A 19444-nucleotide genomic window follows, 5' to 3' on the forward strand; every position below is an offset into this window, starting at 1 on the left:
TTACTTTTCTTCTTTCTCTTTTCCAGAGTCCTGCACAATGGGAACAAATGAGAGGACAACCATAAATATTTTACCAAGTAATAAGTAGCAGCAATTAAATGTAGTTAGAAAGGAGAGGAACATTGAAGTTAGCATGTCTGCCATCATTTCTGTTTCATCTTTTCATATTACAGATTCGTTTCTAAATTACATTTTATTTATCCTGTGTTTCCCCCACTATTCAGTATTGGCAGTTCCTCACAAAGGGGTTTTACAATAGATATCAGAATAATAGCTCAAAACACGTGAGGCTTTTGCTTCAGATCTAAGTTTTCCAAATTCATAAAACAATAATGGCAACACTGCTGTGAAAGTAACCATAAATACCAAGAACATTTTCAATTACACTGCCTAATGTCACTTATTTACTGTGAAATATACAGTTCTTCATTAGAGGCTAATCCCCCAAATGTATTATATGGGTATATATCAATAATTCACTGCAACATTTGTTGCTGTTCCCCAAAACAGAGGGCTCTTTTTCACTGCAATGGCCATGTTGTTAAGAATGCCAGCATCCAAGATTTGCAAATACAGATTATGGGACACTAGGGGTCAGTAATTTACAAGATAAACCATCCATCACATAATTGGCTTCAGGTAATGCTGCAATAAACAGGCAGAGTGCTCAAAAGTGTGGTAATATCAAACCTACAGGGTTTTAAATTTTAGAATATTTTTATATCTCTATGTCCTTGATTAATAATTAGCAGCAGATTCTCTGGAATCAGACAGGTGAATTAGATAAATACTCTCTATATACTGTATTTTTGTAGACTACAATAGTCTGTCTCTTATAATGTGCAATTACATCAAATTTATTTCCCTTGGGACATGCCACTCCTCTTCAGAAAACAGGAAGATAAATACAAGAAAAGTATTCATTAGATGCATTTATACTGAAAGCGACACAGAAAGTTGTTGCATATTGGAAAGAGAATTTAGAATGTATACGAGTTTTATAATCTCAGACACCAATATTGGGACTTTTTATTATAATCATAAAGGTCACACAAAAAATAAGGCACTAAAATTTTATTTTTTTGAAGGGCAGTAGTGACAGAAAAATCACCCAGAACCAACAATTCCTAACAAAAGCCACTTTCTCTCAGGTGAAACTTCTGCTGCTGCTCTTACCTGTGGAAAATAATCAATCAGAGATGCAATCCTACAGCACCTTGTACCTGGGACATGAAGAGCTGGCAGTAAATGCTGCTCTGACACTTTGGAAGCTGTTGATCTTTCTTTGCCACCACAGTTGTTTGTGTGTGCACATGTCACAGGTATGGAGAGAGAGATTAGATAGATAGATAGATAGATAGATAGATAGATAGATAGATAGATAGATAGATAGATAGATAGACAGACAGAATAGAAGGACAGCCAGAATAGACAGACAGACAGACAGATAGATATGCCTACAAGTGCTCAGGCAACCCACAGATGGCACTGACCTGATGGCTGCCCCAGGGCCTCTTGCTGAAGGAGGACAGGGATGATAACATGGAAACAATTTCCTTGTCTCCTTCTGTTTGATATCAGGCTGTGAAATCTCCACAGCAGGGAAATTTTCCACAGGTGTAATTTGCAAACATCATCACTGCAGAAAAAGTAATATTCCTTTCCTACTCCTCAGTTTATCCACACATAAAATGGGATAGCTAGGACTGGCTCAGAACCATTAACAAAGTATCTTCAAATCCCAAAATACAAGTGTCATATAATTCCAAATTATTATTATTATTATTATACACATTACAATATACACTAATTACAACCTTTTAAGTCACTTTAGCTTTAAACAGAATTATTATTTGAAATAAGCCATCTTTCCCCTGCTAAAAATCACAGTATTCAACTGAAAGAGTTTTTAGGAAGGATAAGAGAAAATTCTTCAGTCTTTTAGATCTTACCTCAGAAATAAAAGCACCAAGGCTTTTCACATGTTTTAGCTGCGGGGTGTCAGGTACAAATATGCACTTGCCTTTAGATTTTTTAAACTCTTCTTTATAGTGTACCTACAAAGAGGAGAAAAGGAAGTTTAATTGTTCTTAAAAACACACACACAGAAAAGTAAACACTGATTATTTGTATTTATATTTTTTTATATTATTTCTATTTTATGTTATTCATGGATACTATGCCAAGCAGCTTGCAAATACCTCCAGCTGGATCTAATTAAACCATAAAGGGAAGCTACCAGTTCTCACACACATTACCAGGGCTATGTAAAAGTCACAGAGATCTTTAATAATATAGATGAAAAAGACGGGATTTTTCTCTACATCTAGAGCACATTTTCACTACTGTTGTAGATGTTTTAGTATCTCTAAAGAAAGAAGAATCGAATAATTGATCTCCTTGATCCTTGATCTCAAAGATAAAAATTGTTTAACTTCTAACACAGACCTGGCAAGCACAGAATCTGTATAACATCATCAAATGCCCCTTTATGAATCCAAGAGTTACATGAATAAATTCAGGAGGCCACTGCCAAACCCTTGCCTACAAAGCACCCAACAGTCATGACATTCAAGTAATAACAGAATTTCTTTAAGACCAAACAAATTTTAAATTGTATTTTTTGAAATGTGCATGCACATAGGAAAACATGGGAAAAAATGCCGAAACACTATAACATATTTAGCAAAAAAATAAAAAAAATAAATTAAAAAAAAAATCTTTTTCTTACAATGGGGCAAACAGTATGGGCAGGTATAATATACACTTGAGTGTTGTTGAAGTCAGAGTAATTGTTTGTATTAGTGAGACTGCAAGAAGGATAAAATCTATGGACATAGTTAACATGTAGGAACGTTCATTATATACTAACTGCATAAAGAAAACTGGTGAATTATGATGAGATGGACTAAGTAAGTTTTAAAGACAGACACTTAGCCTTAGATGGGTAGCCTTAGATGTTTTCGGTGACATTTCTTTCTTTGTACAGAGAATTGTTTAGATCAATGCAAATTGAATTATTTAGTACTAAGCTTTCATTGTTATTATCTGCTACCATTTCTCTAACCTCATTTTCATATCCTGCATAACAGCAGCTTGAATTTATGCACTCTAGACTTGCTGACAAGCACTGACAGAAGCAATATGATCTGCATCTGAGCATTACAGAAATATGCAGCCTTAATATCCTCTTTCTCTGAATCTTTAATGGATATCACAAGTTCTAGTCTACGCTCCTCTACAGGGACTTGGAAAACCTATGAGAAGGATGGCAGCTTACACAGAATCAGCTCCTGAGCTTTCTAAGGCAAAGTTTGTGTCTACTGAAAAGTGGATTAGATAACGCCAAATTCATCACAAACTCATGACTACTTAATCCTCACACAGGAAACAATTTTGGTTGATATTCAGCTCATTCAGATCTGGCCTACTGAAAGAAGCTGCACATCACTTCCAAATCACATCAACTGCTTTTGTGGATTGCAGTCTATTCCTTAGAAAACCCTTTCTGTGGACAATGAGTGTAACATTACTGTGTCATGACTTTACTCGGAAACTCATAAAGCCAGTCGTTCCTGTGACCTGTGTGACATCATTATCCCAGGTAATCACAGAGAAACACACCAAAAAGGCATTTTTATGATAAACATGAGCAGGCACTTACTGTTCAACCTGCACACATGCATGGTAAGTTTACAGAGCTGACTGTGTACTGGGTGAGTTTGATGGCATTCCCAGTAGAAACTCCTGTATAGCCGTGACTCAGGCAGAGGAGTCAGAGAGTCTTGCTGCTCAAAACTTAGATAAATCACCCACAGACATCTGAAAGCTGACTGTAATTATTTCCATTTTAATTGCAGAGCAATAATTACATTCAAGAATCAAACATGAAAGCTTCCTAAGGTATCTCTTAATTGGGGGGGAATGACAGAACATGAGTAGAAGAAACAAAGCTGTTCTGCTGTAGAAGTCATGTTTTCAAAAGAACTGAAAGCAATAAATTACTAATGCCACCTCCTTAATCCTTTATTATTCACATTTGTAATAGTAACCCATAGAAACCACAAAATGCAGACTCAAATACACAATTTAGAGAGAACCTACAAGAAAATGTTTGGTCGAATTTTGATCCAACAAACCCCATTCTGCTACAGTATTGTCCACATTGCTTGGAATCAGAAAGATGGAAGAGGAAATGGGACAAGAATGATGAAGTCATGACACCTGCAGGTATAAAACATATATCGTGTAAACAATGTAAGGAAGAGGTTCAAGAGGTTGACTATGATCGAACATAACCAATGGCTGGAATGAACAGGCAGAGAAGTTAATATTCCTCTTCAAAGTCTGTAATCAAAAATTCAGATGTCTGAAACATTGAATAGGAAATTTTGCCTGCAAGTGGCTCACCCCTAACCACAAAATATGCTGTTTAGGTTGAGCAGATGTGGTAAGCCTTGCGAAAAAAACAAATAGGAAAAATTTGCAAATGATGGCCTGAAGCCACTGCTCTTTCAATACATTTCTTAAGTTCAATAGCTCACCAAAGGCCCAGTTTTTCATAGTTCTCTCCAGATCCTTTTCTTCTCCCTGAATTATCATAAAACTAACTCTGACCGCAGCACAACTATCCAGTAAAGTGGATTAAAATTCCTAGACAACCACCAAAACAGTAAGCTTCAAGCTGCATTTTTTTCCTTAATGGATATTACGTGGGAAGATCAACTTTATAAAACAAGGGCATCCAACCTTTAAGCCAAAGCTCCCTGATTCACCAAGAAAATTCATCTCACCCATGGCCTGTTCCATCAGCCTTTTCCAGGGGGAAACACAGAAGGGAGACTGGGGCTAAAGGAAATACTCCAACGGTAACAGCATAATCCAAGCAGCCACCATTCCTTTTATTCAGGGACACATGTTCATCTAACTTTAATATGAATATACTCAAAAAACTATTCTTAATAATCTTAATATCAGTGGTGTAACCATGTCAACAATCATGCCATGATCCATTGAAGAACTGTTGTATCTAAAATTTCTATTTATCTTTAAAAAAACAACTAAAATGTCTAAACCTTCTTATCCAGCTTTTATGCTAGAACAAAAGGGAACCTCCTTCCACTGAGGATTCACTTTCCAAACCCACATTTCTGAATGTATAATCTCTTATAAGACTAAGGACTCTGTCAGACCACAGATCCATCTAATACTGAATCCTTTCTCTGTGGCCAGAGGAACCTAGAGAAAAGCAAGAAAAAACGGCAGGCACACAGTATTATTACTAAAATACATAGTATTTTAGTAATCTCCAGCAACTTCAAACTCAAGGTTCTCCTGAGTTCGAGGCTGTGACTAGTAATGATGAGTCCAGGGGAACAGCTGCACCCAGGAACTGATTGTTAAAACCCTGCTAGTTTGGCACAGTGTTTCCACTATTGGCTCTAGGTCTTTTCAGACTTTGCTTTATAACAGAGACATCTGGACTCTGTGAAAGGACAGATAAATGGCAAGCAGTTCTATTTTTTGCTTTAGAGGAAAACAACTGCTGGTACTGCTCATTATCAAATTCAGCAGAATCTTCAGAAGGCAGTGTCTGCCATTCTACCAAAAAGGATTATGATAGTTTGGTCAATCACCTTCTATAATTGTTCCCATCTCTGTTATAGTAGTACTGACAACATCACACCACATAATCAAAACAAAGAAGAGATGAAAATACACTACAAGCAAATGGACGAGCTCAATTTCAATGTGCAAGAGAAAAGGCCTGGAGAGGAAGGCAATTCATATAAATCAAACACACATGACGGTTTTGAAAACATCTGTGGAATAAAATTTCATAATAGAGGGAGATTAAATGGAATGACTGTCAAGAGAAACAATCCAGGGGGTATCACAGCCACAGAGCAAACATCTGCCAACCCCAAATGAAACTGGGGATTTTCTCAAGACCCGGAGCACATAAACGCTTCACAACTTCCCCTATACACAGCTCAAGGCTGACAATTACAGATTCACCGAGGTCTGCCAGTGTAACACTTTTTCAAAGCCATACTGCCAAAATAAAGTCAGCCTGCAAAAAATGCACAGCAACCATAATACAACCCCAGTATCTCAGGCATGTGCACTCCTGGCTCTGCATTCTGATGGAGGAGTTGTGCTGACAGCTCCACCATCAGAAAAGGACAATCACCCAGTCTCGTGGTCAGCAAGGACACAGGCTGCTCCCTCAAGGTCATCTGAGGGGTAAACTGCAAGCACCACAAAACCACTGTACAAATAAAATGTACAAATGTACACTAATCAGAAATCCACACAAATAGTAGCACGTGCAAAGGTTCATGCTAAAAAGGATAAGGAATATATAAAAAGTTCTGAATGTCAACAAGTCAAAATTTGAAGGTAAGAATGCAAATTCCTAGCAATTTATTGGTCTCCACAATGAAATGTTCAGGGTGAGGAATTTATACCCAGGCACAAAAGACTTCACTGGTCATAAGAAATTCCATAATAGCAAAAAATTCTGGGAAACAAAATTCATATCCTATGCATATTCCATTCAAGCCAATGAAGAAAAACCTACTGATTTCAATAGTGGCTGAGTAAAGCCCCAAAGCTGGATGTTATTTTTAAACACAGAGTCTCTTTCTTGAAATTAGATTGGTCTGGACCATTATATATTGTTCTTGCATTTGAAAGCATTAATAACACTTTGCCATTATGCCTGACATATCTCAAGGAAAATCTAACACACTTGCAGGCTAAACACATCACAAGTTTTCAGCAAAAGCCCACATTCCTGAACTATTATAAGCTGTAGAAGCCTGGCCTAACTTAGTTATTCACCTTAGCTCTCAAGTCACTGCAGAAAATCAAAAAAAAATACAGCCATTCTATTTATCCATTAATTAAGAGCTACAGCCAACATTAGTCCTAATTGGTACACAGCAGAGTAATAATTCCTTTTCAGTTAAAGAAAGATTTCTTCAGCATTTTTCAATAAGTTTTTGTCTTTAAGAACAGTGGTCATGTGTAGAAAGAAGCTGCATGGACACAATAAATGTATATTCGGTCTTTTAAGTGCTTCAGGTCCATTCTGATTTTTGCCTTTACGTGAGTTGACAGGCAAATGCGCCCTATGCCCTGTTTTCCCAAAGAAAGCATGTATATATCTATCAGTAAAAATATTATTCATCTCTACTACTTCCTAAAGCAGGCTGACTACACAAAGGAGCCATCTTGGTAGCTTCTCTTAAGGATCCATCCAATTTTCACTCTTTCTGTGAAAATTGAAGTATGTGGGGAATGGACAAGAGAAAAGAGGAAACTTTGACCTTGTCAAGTCACACTTTCAAGCCAGCACTGTAACATTTCACACATCCCAGATACTTCTTCTGAGTTAACTATTCTTTTCTCACACACAACCCTTAAAAATTTATACTTAAAATGTATATTCTGTATGTTCTATTCCCTGCACCTAAATATCAGCTTACAACACAACATGAGCCAGACACAATTTTCTGGTTTCTTTAGAACATTTGTTGAAGCAAGTCACTCTCTCCTCAGAAAGGTCTCCTCTCCTGCCAGCCAGCTTTCCCACAGGAGACATATCGCTCTTTACACCCATGAAGGGACTAAGTTACTTTTCAGACACACTGTCCCAGAAAGAAACAAAAATAAATTTACATCAAGGTAAATCTGATCCTGTTACATTGAAGCAATCAGATCTACTCCAGTTTAAAATGTCTTGGACCTGATCTATGATGCCTATATAATGTTTATATAACTGATCCAGTTTTAAAAATCTACAGTAACTGAATCAAGATTTAGCTAGCTAAATATCTTTAAAATATATTCTAGCATTTGAGTGGATTTGTCCTATAAGGATGGTCAATAACAACATGCTGAGCAGTTTTAGACATCTACCAGCACAGAACCAAAGATAACATTAAAGAATGATCTTTTAACTTCCCTCCTTACAGCTATGTATATTGGAACCCAGTTTTTTTTCAAACCAATTAAACTGTATAGTATTAGGCTACAACCAGAAATAATACCACATTTTCCTGATGAAAGCAGCCAAGGTGTTCTCATGGCAGACACCCTCTGCCTGAGACCCACGTTTTGAAACGCTCCTTTCTAGGGCCTATGCTTCCTACCATCCAAGCACCCTGAAAAGCTCACTCTTCTGTGGCTGACAATTTACAGTACCAGAGTAATCTGTGCTTTTCTATTATTTGTAAGCTTTTATTATTTGAGCCTTGGATGGGCACATGTTACACTGTACATATTTGAGGAAATAATTAGCATAAATATAACTGCATTTGAAAAAAGAAATGCAAGTATGAGGATGCAAATTGTCACCATTACTTACATCACTTATTAATTCACTGCATTTTCGGGCCAGTTCCATATTTCTGTCCTCAATAACAGGCTTGAGGAAGATCTGAAAGAAATGGTAATCATTACAGGTTTATTGCCCTAAAGAGTAAAAATATAAGAAAATAAGTACTTTGCAAAACTACTGGGGTTTAACTCACCTTTTCTTCTTCTTCCCAATCCTCATTTTCATCCTCCCTGAGCTCCTGAATGGCAGACACTCGCATTTTAATACTTTGCAGAAAACAATGAAAACTCTTAAAAGGTTCAGTGCTGCAGGAAACAGCTCAGACCCTCCAGCATGCCTGGAATCAATGCTCCATTTGTGTCCTCCACTGCACTTAACCCTACCACGGCTCCTTCCTTATTTAGGCAGTACTTGACAGTCTTTATCTGAACAATTCAGAGTGAGTGAACTGAAAGGCATTGCAGATGGCCTTGCTGGCTATCACTCACAGCAGAGCTAATGCTTTCTTACTGATAAAATATAATTAAATGACCTATCCCCAGCAACTGTTTTTAAAATTACGATGAACACAATTAAAATACTGTGATGCAGTTAATTTGTGACATAAGTAATTTAGTAAAATGAACAGGATTAAAAGGGGAACATTGACTCTAACTTTACAAGAAAACTACCCAATTGTAAGATTCAAGGCATCAGTGACTCCAAAATAAGCTATCACAAAACTTTATTTTACTGTCCCAATAATAATGCTTCTTACTTTAAAAAAGCACACTATTCTCATTTTCAAGTAGATGTGACTGCTAGTATATTTTTTCAGAATTACTTCTTCTCCACAAAGCTTATAGAATTCCTTAAATGCTTTCCATAATCATGTCAGTTGCAGGTTAAAACGTGTGTACATGGATACAGACAAGTCTGTATTACACGTATACATGGCTAAGTATTCACACAAACACATATGTTCCTTCACTTACTGGCACTTACTTACAAACTGGCATGGTCTGTAGTCTAAAATCCAGCCTTTTCAGTATGAAGTCACTGACTCCAGCTGCAATGAAACTGAAAGATATCCTTATGCTCATGGGGTGCAGTGTCAGTGTTTACTTCTGTAAAGCAAACAAGAAGGTATTACAAGAAGGCATTACAAATGGAGAAACCAGCATTTTAACATCATTTTTCTTTCTAAACTGTAGCTTGTATATTTCTCATTTTGTAGAGGTCATGGTTTTGAACTTCATCTAGCAAAGCCATTCACCACTACACAGCTTTGCAATCAGGCAAAGATACAAGGAATGTGTGCTCTTAAAAACAACTCCTTAAAGAATTTTAAGTACATGTGCCCAAACACAATGTCCTTAGAGTTTATTTAAAAAAAAACAGATTTCCTTAGAAAAAGAAGCATTTCAAGGATGAGAAAAAATACAGCATTTGATTTAGTTAAGAACTAAAAATTTGAAAAATTAAGTATTAAGAACAAAGGCAGGAACTGCTCTCAGCCTACACCAAGAGAGAGAACTCTTTATACATTAATACTACAGAAAGCTTCAAGACTTTCCATTCCACTCTCAAATATAAGCTGCCTAAGTTCAGGTTTGAACCATCAGTACTGCTGAAGTTCCAATTTAAACCTAAAAGTCCAGTTTGCATAGGTGAGAATTACCTGTGATATATGCCGACTGCTTTTGGAGTTGAGGATGCTTCATCCTGGTGGAAACAAATGGTTTAGTCTTGAGTATTCACAGTAACAATTCTTTTTTGAAAATTATGGCTACAGTGAGTATATTCTTAAACAACAGATTCATGCATGATCTTAAGGACCACATGGTAAGGAGACAGAGTACCTCCAAAAGTGTCAGACAGAAATGCACCACTAAGGCTTCACTTTGGGATTTTTATGATAATATTGCCAATATTATGTTCTTTCAGTGCAGTTAATTTCCTTTTTCTTACTACAATTACTAATTTTTTGAAGTGGAGACACTGAAAAATATTAAGAGCATATAGAAAAGTCATTAGTATCTGCAAAGCTTCCTGAACATAAGGAAATCTTTTGCTTTTTTTGCACTGGAAAGCAAATATGGTCAAAATTACAACACCAAAGCTGTTCGCGTTTTGGGGCAAAAGGGAGGTGTTTGGTTTTTAACATGCTTTTAAAATTACATCTTGTGGATTTTCAGCAGCTGGACAGACCAAATCTTATATATTAATTCTGGTTTTCCTGCAGTGGCTTTTGTATAACCAAAATCTGCAAGATCACTCTTGGTCAGCCGTGAAGTGATCAGGCAGCTGGATGATAGAGCCACTGGAAGTCCTTCCAACTGAACTATTCTGCTCCATTCCATTCTGTTTTATTCTACTATCTGTAACAGTTTTGATACCTTTTTTTTTTTTTTTCTCATTTTTGCATGATCTGGGTCAGGCATAAGTAAGCATTCAAATACCCTGTGCCCCATGTAACTTCCATAATACAAGGATTACAAGACAGCTGCTGTAACTCATCATATTAAAGAAAAATGTAATACTATGCACAAAAGGGGTAAGGGAAAAAAAAAATCACAGAATCAACTAACCATACACATTCAGAATTCTACTTTTCACGTAACAGATGCAGCAAGATACTATATGATACAGAAACCTGTCTCACTTTTTTTCACCCTCCTCAAAACACTGAATAGTATCAGAAAACATTCCTGTGCAATAAAGCAAGCCTGCAAATTTAATATATCCTGATATAATTCAGGGAAGAATTTGTCAGGACCATGTAAGAATTGCACGGTTTAGAAGTGCACTATGATTCTATTAGCAGTCTGCAAGTCAAGAAGAATCATAGAAAAGCTTGAGTGGGAAGGGACTTTAAAGATAATCCAGTTCCAACCCCCCTGCCATGGGCAAAGGTGCTACCCACTAGATCAGACTGCTCAGGGCCCCATCCAACCTGGCTGTGTTCAAGTGGCCCTGAACACTTGCAGGAAAGAAGATTTAGCTACTTCTATAGGAGGCAGTAAATAATCTAGAGTCAGCAGGAATGTTTGGCATGGCAAATGTGTATGTACATTTCCAATATTTTGAAAATTACTATAAAAATACCAAACATAATCTGAATAAAGACCTAGTTAAAATGTTGAGCTTTCTCATCCCCAAAATAATTATGAATTATGTTGTAGTGAAGCTTATTTTTCACCTAAAAAATCTGCAATTTTACCAAAACCTTCAAACTGACACTTCTGAATAATTTTCTTCCACATATAATGGAATAATCCATAATCTTTTGTTCTGACATAAAACAGCACAGATTAAGCAAAATCCAGTTGTACAGAATATTCAGAAAACACTGTAATGGAGTGCTAAATTGTGTATCCACAATATTTATATGCACACAGGACATGGCAAAATTAGAATTGCTTACTGCTTTATAGATACCTTAAAATGCATACATTTTACAAATGGGTTCTTCAGAGAAGTACCCAACAAGAACTAATGGAAACTTTGTAAGAAAATGCTGCATAGCTTCACATTTCTACTTCCACATGCCTGCAAGAACATTTCACATCTTAGTTCGGGCACAAATTTAACCTATACTGTTTACAGAAGCACTGTACCTGCAATACACAACTTTTGCTCATGCTATGAAAGGAGACATTTCAGTCTCCCAACACTTAGAGCCATCATCGTGTGTCAGTGCACTATTTTTTTTCACAGAACATTACTCAAGTACTTGAGGTAAACACATATGTGCTGAGGAGGCAGAAGAGGAAGAAACATGGGACGTAAATTAGCCCAAGTTGCCCTGAGTGCAAGCTGGCCCAAAGTGTGAATGGTTCAGGTGCACAGCTGGGCAGATTTCCCACTTTGATCACATGCAGCTGGGTCCACGTATGGCCAGAGCCTCACCATCTCCTAGTCCCTTTATCAGTCTTTCAAGAAATACTTTTGGGAATTGTTAGCCAAGAAAATTAAAAGGCTTCATCTCCTTTTGGTCCTGATACACATAAAAACTTAGCAGTGATTCTCAGTTTTGTCCCCGAACAAAAAATACCTCTGGACTTCTTTGGCATAATCCCTAAAAGCTTTCTGATATATGCAATATCTACATGCACTGCTGGGCTGAAGGGACTAGCCTACCACTTCACACAACAGCAGAACTTGTGGTTGTCCTGGTAAAGATACCAGAAACCTCACAATCCCAAACTTATTTAATGCAGAGTTCCTCAGGGGGTACTTGAACATAGGCTGTAAATTAAGGACCAAAGTATTTCAGCTGGAAATCTACAACAGCACTACACTAAGATGTATATACTTTATGATTATACTCCTTTCAGCTCTGGACAGAAATCCTAACAAAAACAGAGGTAAAGGTAGTGCTTTAGCTATCCTGTTTCCAGCTAGTTAAAAATCAACCCACAGACATCCCTGAAATTAAAATGTTATTTTCTGTTCTTACTGAACACACACAGACATCACTGAAATAACTACAATTAATTCAACAAAACACAGACGGTGGTGTCTTTTCAAAAAGCACACAAGGCATTTTTAAGCTCTGAGACTCAATCACTTCTCATTTCTAGAAATACTCAGACTGGCAGTTCCTAGCAGCCCTGCATAAGGAAGTTCATAGTTAGGCTATCGGCGCCACAATCACAAACAGAAAAATGCAAGGAATGCCAGCCCGCCAGTTTTAACCTCCCTGAACATGAAATACCAATTCACATTAACTAGGGAAATTCAAGAGATGACTCTATTTGGAGAAAAAACTTACCATGAGTTTGTATCTCTCAGATCATTAACACTACACTCATCATCATCACCTCAAAACCTGCAAATACCTCATGGCTCTAAGCTAGGGTTTTCATTCAACAAAAGTTCTTTTATTTAATGTTTTGGTAAAGCAGAGAGTGGCAACAATATTTTTAAGGACAAATACAAATGAGACGTTAGAATTCTGACTTCTGAATCCCAGAAAACTTGATGAATTTTCAATGTCTAATAGATAGAACCATAGACATTTTTTGTAAATTCACACTCTCAGACATTGTCTAGCTTAACTGGTTTTTGATGTCAGAGCATGTCAGATGTCTGTAAGGTACACAATTACTTTCACATAGTAATACCCAATCTAATCTAGATACCAGAAGCCATGTACCCTGAGTTATTAAACTCTTTCTCACACAACTCGTTATCCTGAGAAATTAACTCATTCAGAAGGGAGAGTATTTGTCAGGGCACAAGATTGGACCATACAGATGTAGCCTTACCTGTGACGAGGAACAATATATTAAAATAAAACAAAGTAAGCCATTAAAATAACCCCAAAACCTCCACTTCATTTTTCTACCGATATTTGTAACCGTCAATTTGTAATTTGCCTGCTATGTTTACACAACATGTTTTAAGTCTCAAAACAGTATTTTCTAGGTGAGATACACAGTTCTATATAGATTTTCCTAATTTTTCATCTGTCAAGAAGCTAAATCCTCAACAAAAAAGGAATCTGGTATTTCCACCCCACCAATATTTTCAGTTTAACCAGAAGCCTGAAAATCTATTCCTCCTACAGCTCCTTTTGCAAGTTGATGGATCGAGAGCTGAGATGCCACATTTGCCTGCACTGCAACTGTTTAATCCACTCCACCTGACTGCAGTGGCATTTCCCTTTCTTGTCATAAAGCCCCTGTCCCCTTACTCAAGTGTTCACCTAGGTGTGGCAGTCCCACAGAGCTAACAGCTGTGGGGCACAGCAGAGGAGCTCTTCAGCACTCCCAACTCTTACATTACAGCAATGAATAGTCAGGATATTTTTTCCCACTACCTAAAAAATGCGGAGCCACAATGCTCCCGTGTGCTGAACGGCCGAGAGCCCCACAGCTGGTGCCCCATAGCCAGCGGGGTGCAATACGCATCCAAGCTTTCCCTCTGCTCTGGCAACTTGTGGCTCAGATCTCCAAAGGCTGTTCTACAGAAGAACAGCCTTATGGCTAGCAAACAAAATTATCAGCTGAATGGGTTACTGTGTGAGGTATCCATATAAGCAAAATCACATTCAGCAGAAGAGGGGGTTACAGCTTTTCTCTTAATGCAGAAACGTTTGGATAAAAGATCAAAGTTCTCTGTTCACAAAATTTTCATTTTATCCAAAACTAAATCCTTTGAAAGAAAGGGACAGAAATATATAAAATTTGGAAATTTTATTTTTCTATAAATCCCAGCTAAAATCATTAATGATTGTAGGTGAAAGGCATGAAGACAGTAATAAACAAGTTCCATTTTGCCTTGATAAATCCTAAAAAGATAAGTATATCTCCTCCTATGACTATACACTCATATACAGTTTACTGTAATCTGAAATAATAGAAAATATGCATTTGTCTTATATACAGATTCTTAGTTCGTAGCCACATAGATTTGGCATGTTTTCTTGCCAGGAATTTTTCTTGTGGCATTAGACTGAATTCAACTGCCTGAACTGACAAAACCTCCTGGAGCAGGAAGAGAAAATTGCACATTTCCTATAAATTTAATTTTTAACATATAACCCTCATTTGATGAATGTGTTTTTCTAGAAACTAAAGCCATCGTGGTTTCTTTTACTTGTATTTGAGCTTTTTCTTCTTCATACTTCTGTACTTGTATTTTAGTAGTCCTGATACTGTAACTCTCTGAACAGAACAATGCCAACATCCTAAGTAACATACATCTTTTAAAAAAACTTAAAAATTTTACTATTCTGGAATACTTCATCTTACTATGATTATCAGATAAGTTAAATTTGCATCAAATTGCTACAGACAGCAAACTCTAGCACAAAACCTATGTTATTCAGTGACAGTTATTTAAAATAATAGCCTTAATATTTCAGAAGAGCCTTCAGAAAGCCAAACAGGCCAGGATGAGAAAAGAAATTTAATGAACACTTTTGAGGTAATGGAAGTCACTTGTTCAATGATGAAAAATGTATTTAAGTAACTTCTGTTTTCTGGAAAGAAAATTAATTTCAAATCATAAATAACTTACGCAAAGGCTATATTTTGAAATAGCTCCAGACACCAAAAGACAAAAATAAACCCTTACTTATGCAAAACATACAACACTTTTATTGTGCTTTAATTTACCAATTCTTAAATCTCATTTAGAGGAAAAAAAAAAAGTATTTTCCTTTTTTTTCTACTTTGTGAATTGTGCCCATCATAAGATTTTGACAAGAAAATAAGTTACACATACATTTTGTCCAGGAGCACTTAAATGTAGATTGTCACGGTCAAGTTTCTCTTTCAGCCTGCTGTTCCATGTATGATAGGTTAAGGCAAAGATACAATAAGAGCTGTACTATGAATTTAACACTGTATTCTAAAACAAAGTACATAATATATAAAATCCCCATTCAGAAAATATCCATAGTTTTCAAGACAGAGAGTTTATAAAGACTGATGATAGCTCATTCTTCCCAAAGGAGCTGCTGTCAAAATAGGATACTTGAATAGAGCGAATATTAATTTTTAAGTGCTTATAATAGGCTACAATGAATTAGGAAATAAAGTCGTTAATAACCCCGTATTGAAAAGAACCTTTTAACAGAGAACCCTGTACTATGGGGTCTCTGGACAGCCTAATCCTGTGACTGTGTCCACGGCTGCAGTTGAGGAGAGCAGCTTACAAGTTCCTAAGCATTGACTACAGTGTTGAAGAAAATACACTAAAAATACAATAGCTGGCAATAGTAAGTCACAGGACTATTAGATCCTTATGTACAGTCTGTTTAACAATGACATACACAAGTTTCCATGACAACAGTGACAAGATGATAAAAACATCTTCCGTCATTCCCTGAAAAATACTTTTCTGCTCATATCACTGATGAAATGGCAAGTACTTAATTTAGAAATGTCAACTTGCATTTAGTAATGTATTTTTATATTCAAAGAAATGCAGATCATCATTTTAAAGGATTTCATTAAATATCTGAATCAGATTAAAATTATTTATTATCTGATTATTTAGTCTTTTAAAACAAGTTACATCAAACTTAGCTTTTACTTTAATCATGGTCCATAGTTTAGCTGCAAAATTCCAGATTAATTTTTTTTTTTTTTACCCCCAAGGAAATCTCTTTTACAAGAATCAAATAAAAGCTGATCTAGCACTTTCCAAATAAGCAGTGAAGATTTTAGCAGAAGAATGTCTGATTTTTAAATTGGCTTAATTTTGCTCCATCATTCACAAGAAAAATAAAATAAAATAAGCCCAAGAAAAATTACATAAAGCAGTTTTGTTTTATCGGTTACTTAATTTGCTTTGACATTAGAGCATTATCCTCCTTCTAGTCTGAATCGTTTTCTCCAAACCAGTAATGGACATAAAACTGGAATTTCTTGCTTCAGCTACTTTTTAGTCACTACTGTGACCTGGTCACTTGAACCAAGCAATTCCAATGACAACAGTGGAATTTAAACTTGGGAGTTAACATAGACACTTCTAGGTGAACATACTTCTCAGTCTATTAAGAACATTCATAATACTTATTAAAATGTCAGCTCTCATATTTTACAACAGGAAAAAAGTTCCAATAAATAAATAATGAAAATATAACCCTAAGATGCTCTTCATATAACACAGTATGTCTAAGTTACTACTTTAAAAAGCACATTGAACTGCAGTTCTTCAAATCAAAGAAGTCTAATGCTTGCACTATGTGAAACCCCACAGTAATGACCTCCTGAGAGGAGAAAAGCAAAAGAAATTATATAGCAATATTCTGTACACTAAAGATTATCCAGAAATACCATCTTTGGATTTGATCACTTGTTGCTGTTAATAACATTAAAGAGCAATAAATACTTTTAACTCATATAGCTTCCTGTGGATAAGATTTAAAGAATTTTATAAATAGAGGGATAAAGCTTTTGACTGAATATACAGACAGAGAGCAAGCCAAGTTCTCTCCCTGTCCTTAGGCACTTGAGGACTAGGCTGGAATCAGGCTTAAGTAAGAACATCCATGGATAAGTAACTTGACCAAAAAACCTGCTCCTGGTCATGCTGTTGATTCATGGCCAATTGACAATCACGGCATGAAGAGAGGTTCGAGAGGTGCAGCAGACTTGAAGCCTGATGTTCATCTGCATGATTTTCTTGTTTCTTGCTCTGTCGTTCCCTGCAACTGGCAGCACAGTAGAGAACATAACTTGTGCTCCTCAAGTCCCTCTTGATTTTCTGTAGACTTCTTCTTGGTATGTCATTGCTGCCTGAAAAACCAGTAGTCAAAGGCCATACCTGGCTGGGAAGTTTCTTTGTGATGTCCCTTTCCTGGGCACCAGGGGGGCAAAATACACCTGTCTGTGGGTCAGGTCTGAACGGCATATCAGGCCATTCCTCTCAAAAGGAAGTTGCCAGTGACCACTACCCTTTTTTCCTAATTGAAGAGGTTGTGGTATTTAGGGAAGAAACTGTCTTAAGTCCCCTTTGAACATCTGGGATTTTGTGAAGAGGATAAACAGCTACTGGAGTTGGCTGCTCCTTGCTATATACCTGAATATATATGATGATTCCATCATTCTGTTTTACAAGGTGGAGAACACGGAGCCATGAAGCAAAGCAGCATTTCCACAGTAAGAAGGAAGCCTGCAACCAATCAAGATTTCTTGACTCCCAGCCCTACAATTTTAACGCTGATACCATAGAGCTTCTCAACAGGATTTTTCCTGGCTCTTTTTCAGGGGTATTTCTGTAAAGTCATTTCCAGCATAAATTAACTCTTAACTCAAAACACTTTACTCACAGTGTCGAAGACTGGGGGATTTTTCTAGAACATCTTGCTATCTGTTAAATAAATTTCAGTGCTAATGTAGCCTAAAAAATAAGAAAGGAAAAAGTGGGAGGAGATCAGAACATAGAGCAGTTCTTTCATTTAGGACCTTAAAGTAAATGACAATTAGTAAGCAATTGGGTTAATGTGCAGAACAGAGTTAGAATAACAGTGTAGTTATTTGTTATGCAAATTCATTTAAATGTCTGTTCAGTTATCAGTAGTAGCTATTCAGCATGAAAAAAGCAAGATAACCTCGCTGAAATTTTGCATATAGAAAAAGAGAGAAAACACCACTGGTCCTTTCCTGGTCATCTGATGTCTAAATTAAAATCATATGAAGATGTTTTTATGTTGAATTCAAAAGAATAGGTGATATTAAAAAGTTATTTTCAAGTCTAGTTGGGTAAGTTTCTATTTATATTGCATTTTTGTAAATATTTATTCATTTTTACATGCAAAAACCATCACCAGAGAATTAAATTATGTCAGGGCCTAAGGCCTAGCTTTGAAGAGCTTTTAGTCTTTTTATCTCTTTGAGGATCTCATGGGAAGTCTAAGCCTGCTTTCAGCACAAAAATCTCCAAAGCCTGAGGCTGCCTCTGGAAGAATTATATTTGCCTTAAGGTCTATGGTAAATATATTTTGGCAGCTTTACACTACAACTAAAGAAATTTCTCAATCTCATCAGAAAAGTGTATGCAATAATGATAATCTGTAATACAAAACTGCAAACCCCGGGGGCGGGAAGTGCCTAATCTTACATACATGGATGCTATTCTACAACCCCAGAAGTAACTACACATTTCACTTATTTTCAACCATTTTAAAACATCTCCCTGCAAGAGGAAGATGCAGCTATAATATGCTCTGTGTAGACATTCAAAATATGTCAGACTCAGCTTCTGCAAGCTTATATTTAAACCCTAGGATATTAACATCCAGTAGTGCAGAGTACTTGACTAATGCTACCCACAGGGATTTTTTAAGATGTCAGAAATTTCTACAGCTAGAAATCTGAGCTGAGGTAAAAAATGGGTATCAGGGCACAAGTCATGCCAATCTCACATTGGTTGTAAGTTAATAATGAGTTTAATCTCATTGTTTCACCATTATTAAACATACAGACAGCCTTTGGAGCAACAGACAGAACTGAGACAGCCAGCCCTTAGTGTGTGAAAAGTGCAAGAGACCCTTCTCTGGCCCATGAACCCTCTGTTCTTGTCTACACCAGGGTACAGCTTCAGCAAAACACCCATCTGTTCAATGTGAGAACTTTTACAATGATGGACTTGTGGGCC

The 19444-nt window shown here is 36.6% G+C and overlaps 1 protein-coding gene across 4 annotated transcripts in view; it reads right to left on the reverse strand.

Annotated features, from left to right (window-relative positions):
* Positions 1-19444, reverse strand: part of NEBL (nebulette) — a 252668-nt gene that overhangs the window by 82075 nt on the left and 151149 nt on the right. For 2 of the 4 annotated variants that reach the window (XM_058423375.1, XM_058423376.1), the window contains 5 exons: positions 10008-10051; positions 9332-9453; positions 8541-8613; positions 8375-8446; positions 1953-2057 (listed from right to left, as the gene is read on the reverse strand). The exons of the other annotated variants lie outside the window; for them this stretch is intronic. In XM_058423375.1, coding sequence (XP_058279358.1) covers positions 1953-2057; positions 8375-8446; positions 8541-8613; positions 9332-9429 — 348 coding nt within the window. In that variant the 5' untranslated portion in view covers positions 9430-9453; positions 10008-10051. Of the gene's footprint in view, positions 1-1952; positions 2058-8374; positions 8447-8540; positions 8614-9331; positions 9454-10007; positions 10052-19444 lie in introns of those variants that run through there. 4 annotated transcript variants of the gene reach the window in all.

The sequence above is a fragment of the Hirundo rustica genome, chromosome 1 (assembly GCF_015227805.2).
Source record: "Hirundo rustica isolate bHirRus1 chromosome 1, bHirRus1.pri.v3, whole genome shotgun sequence".
In the NCBI taxonomy this organism is placed as follows: Eukaryota; Metazoa; Chordata; class Aves; order Passeriformes; family Hirundinidae; genus Hirundo; species Hirundo rustica.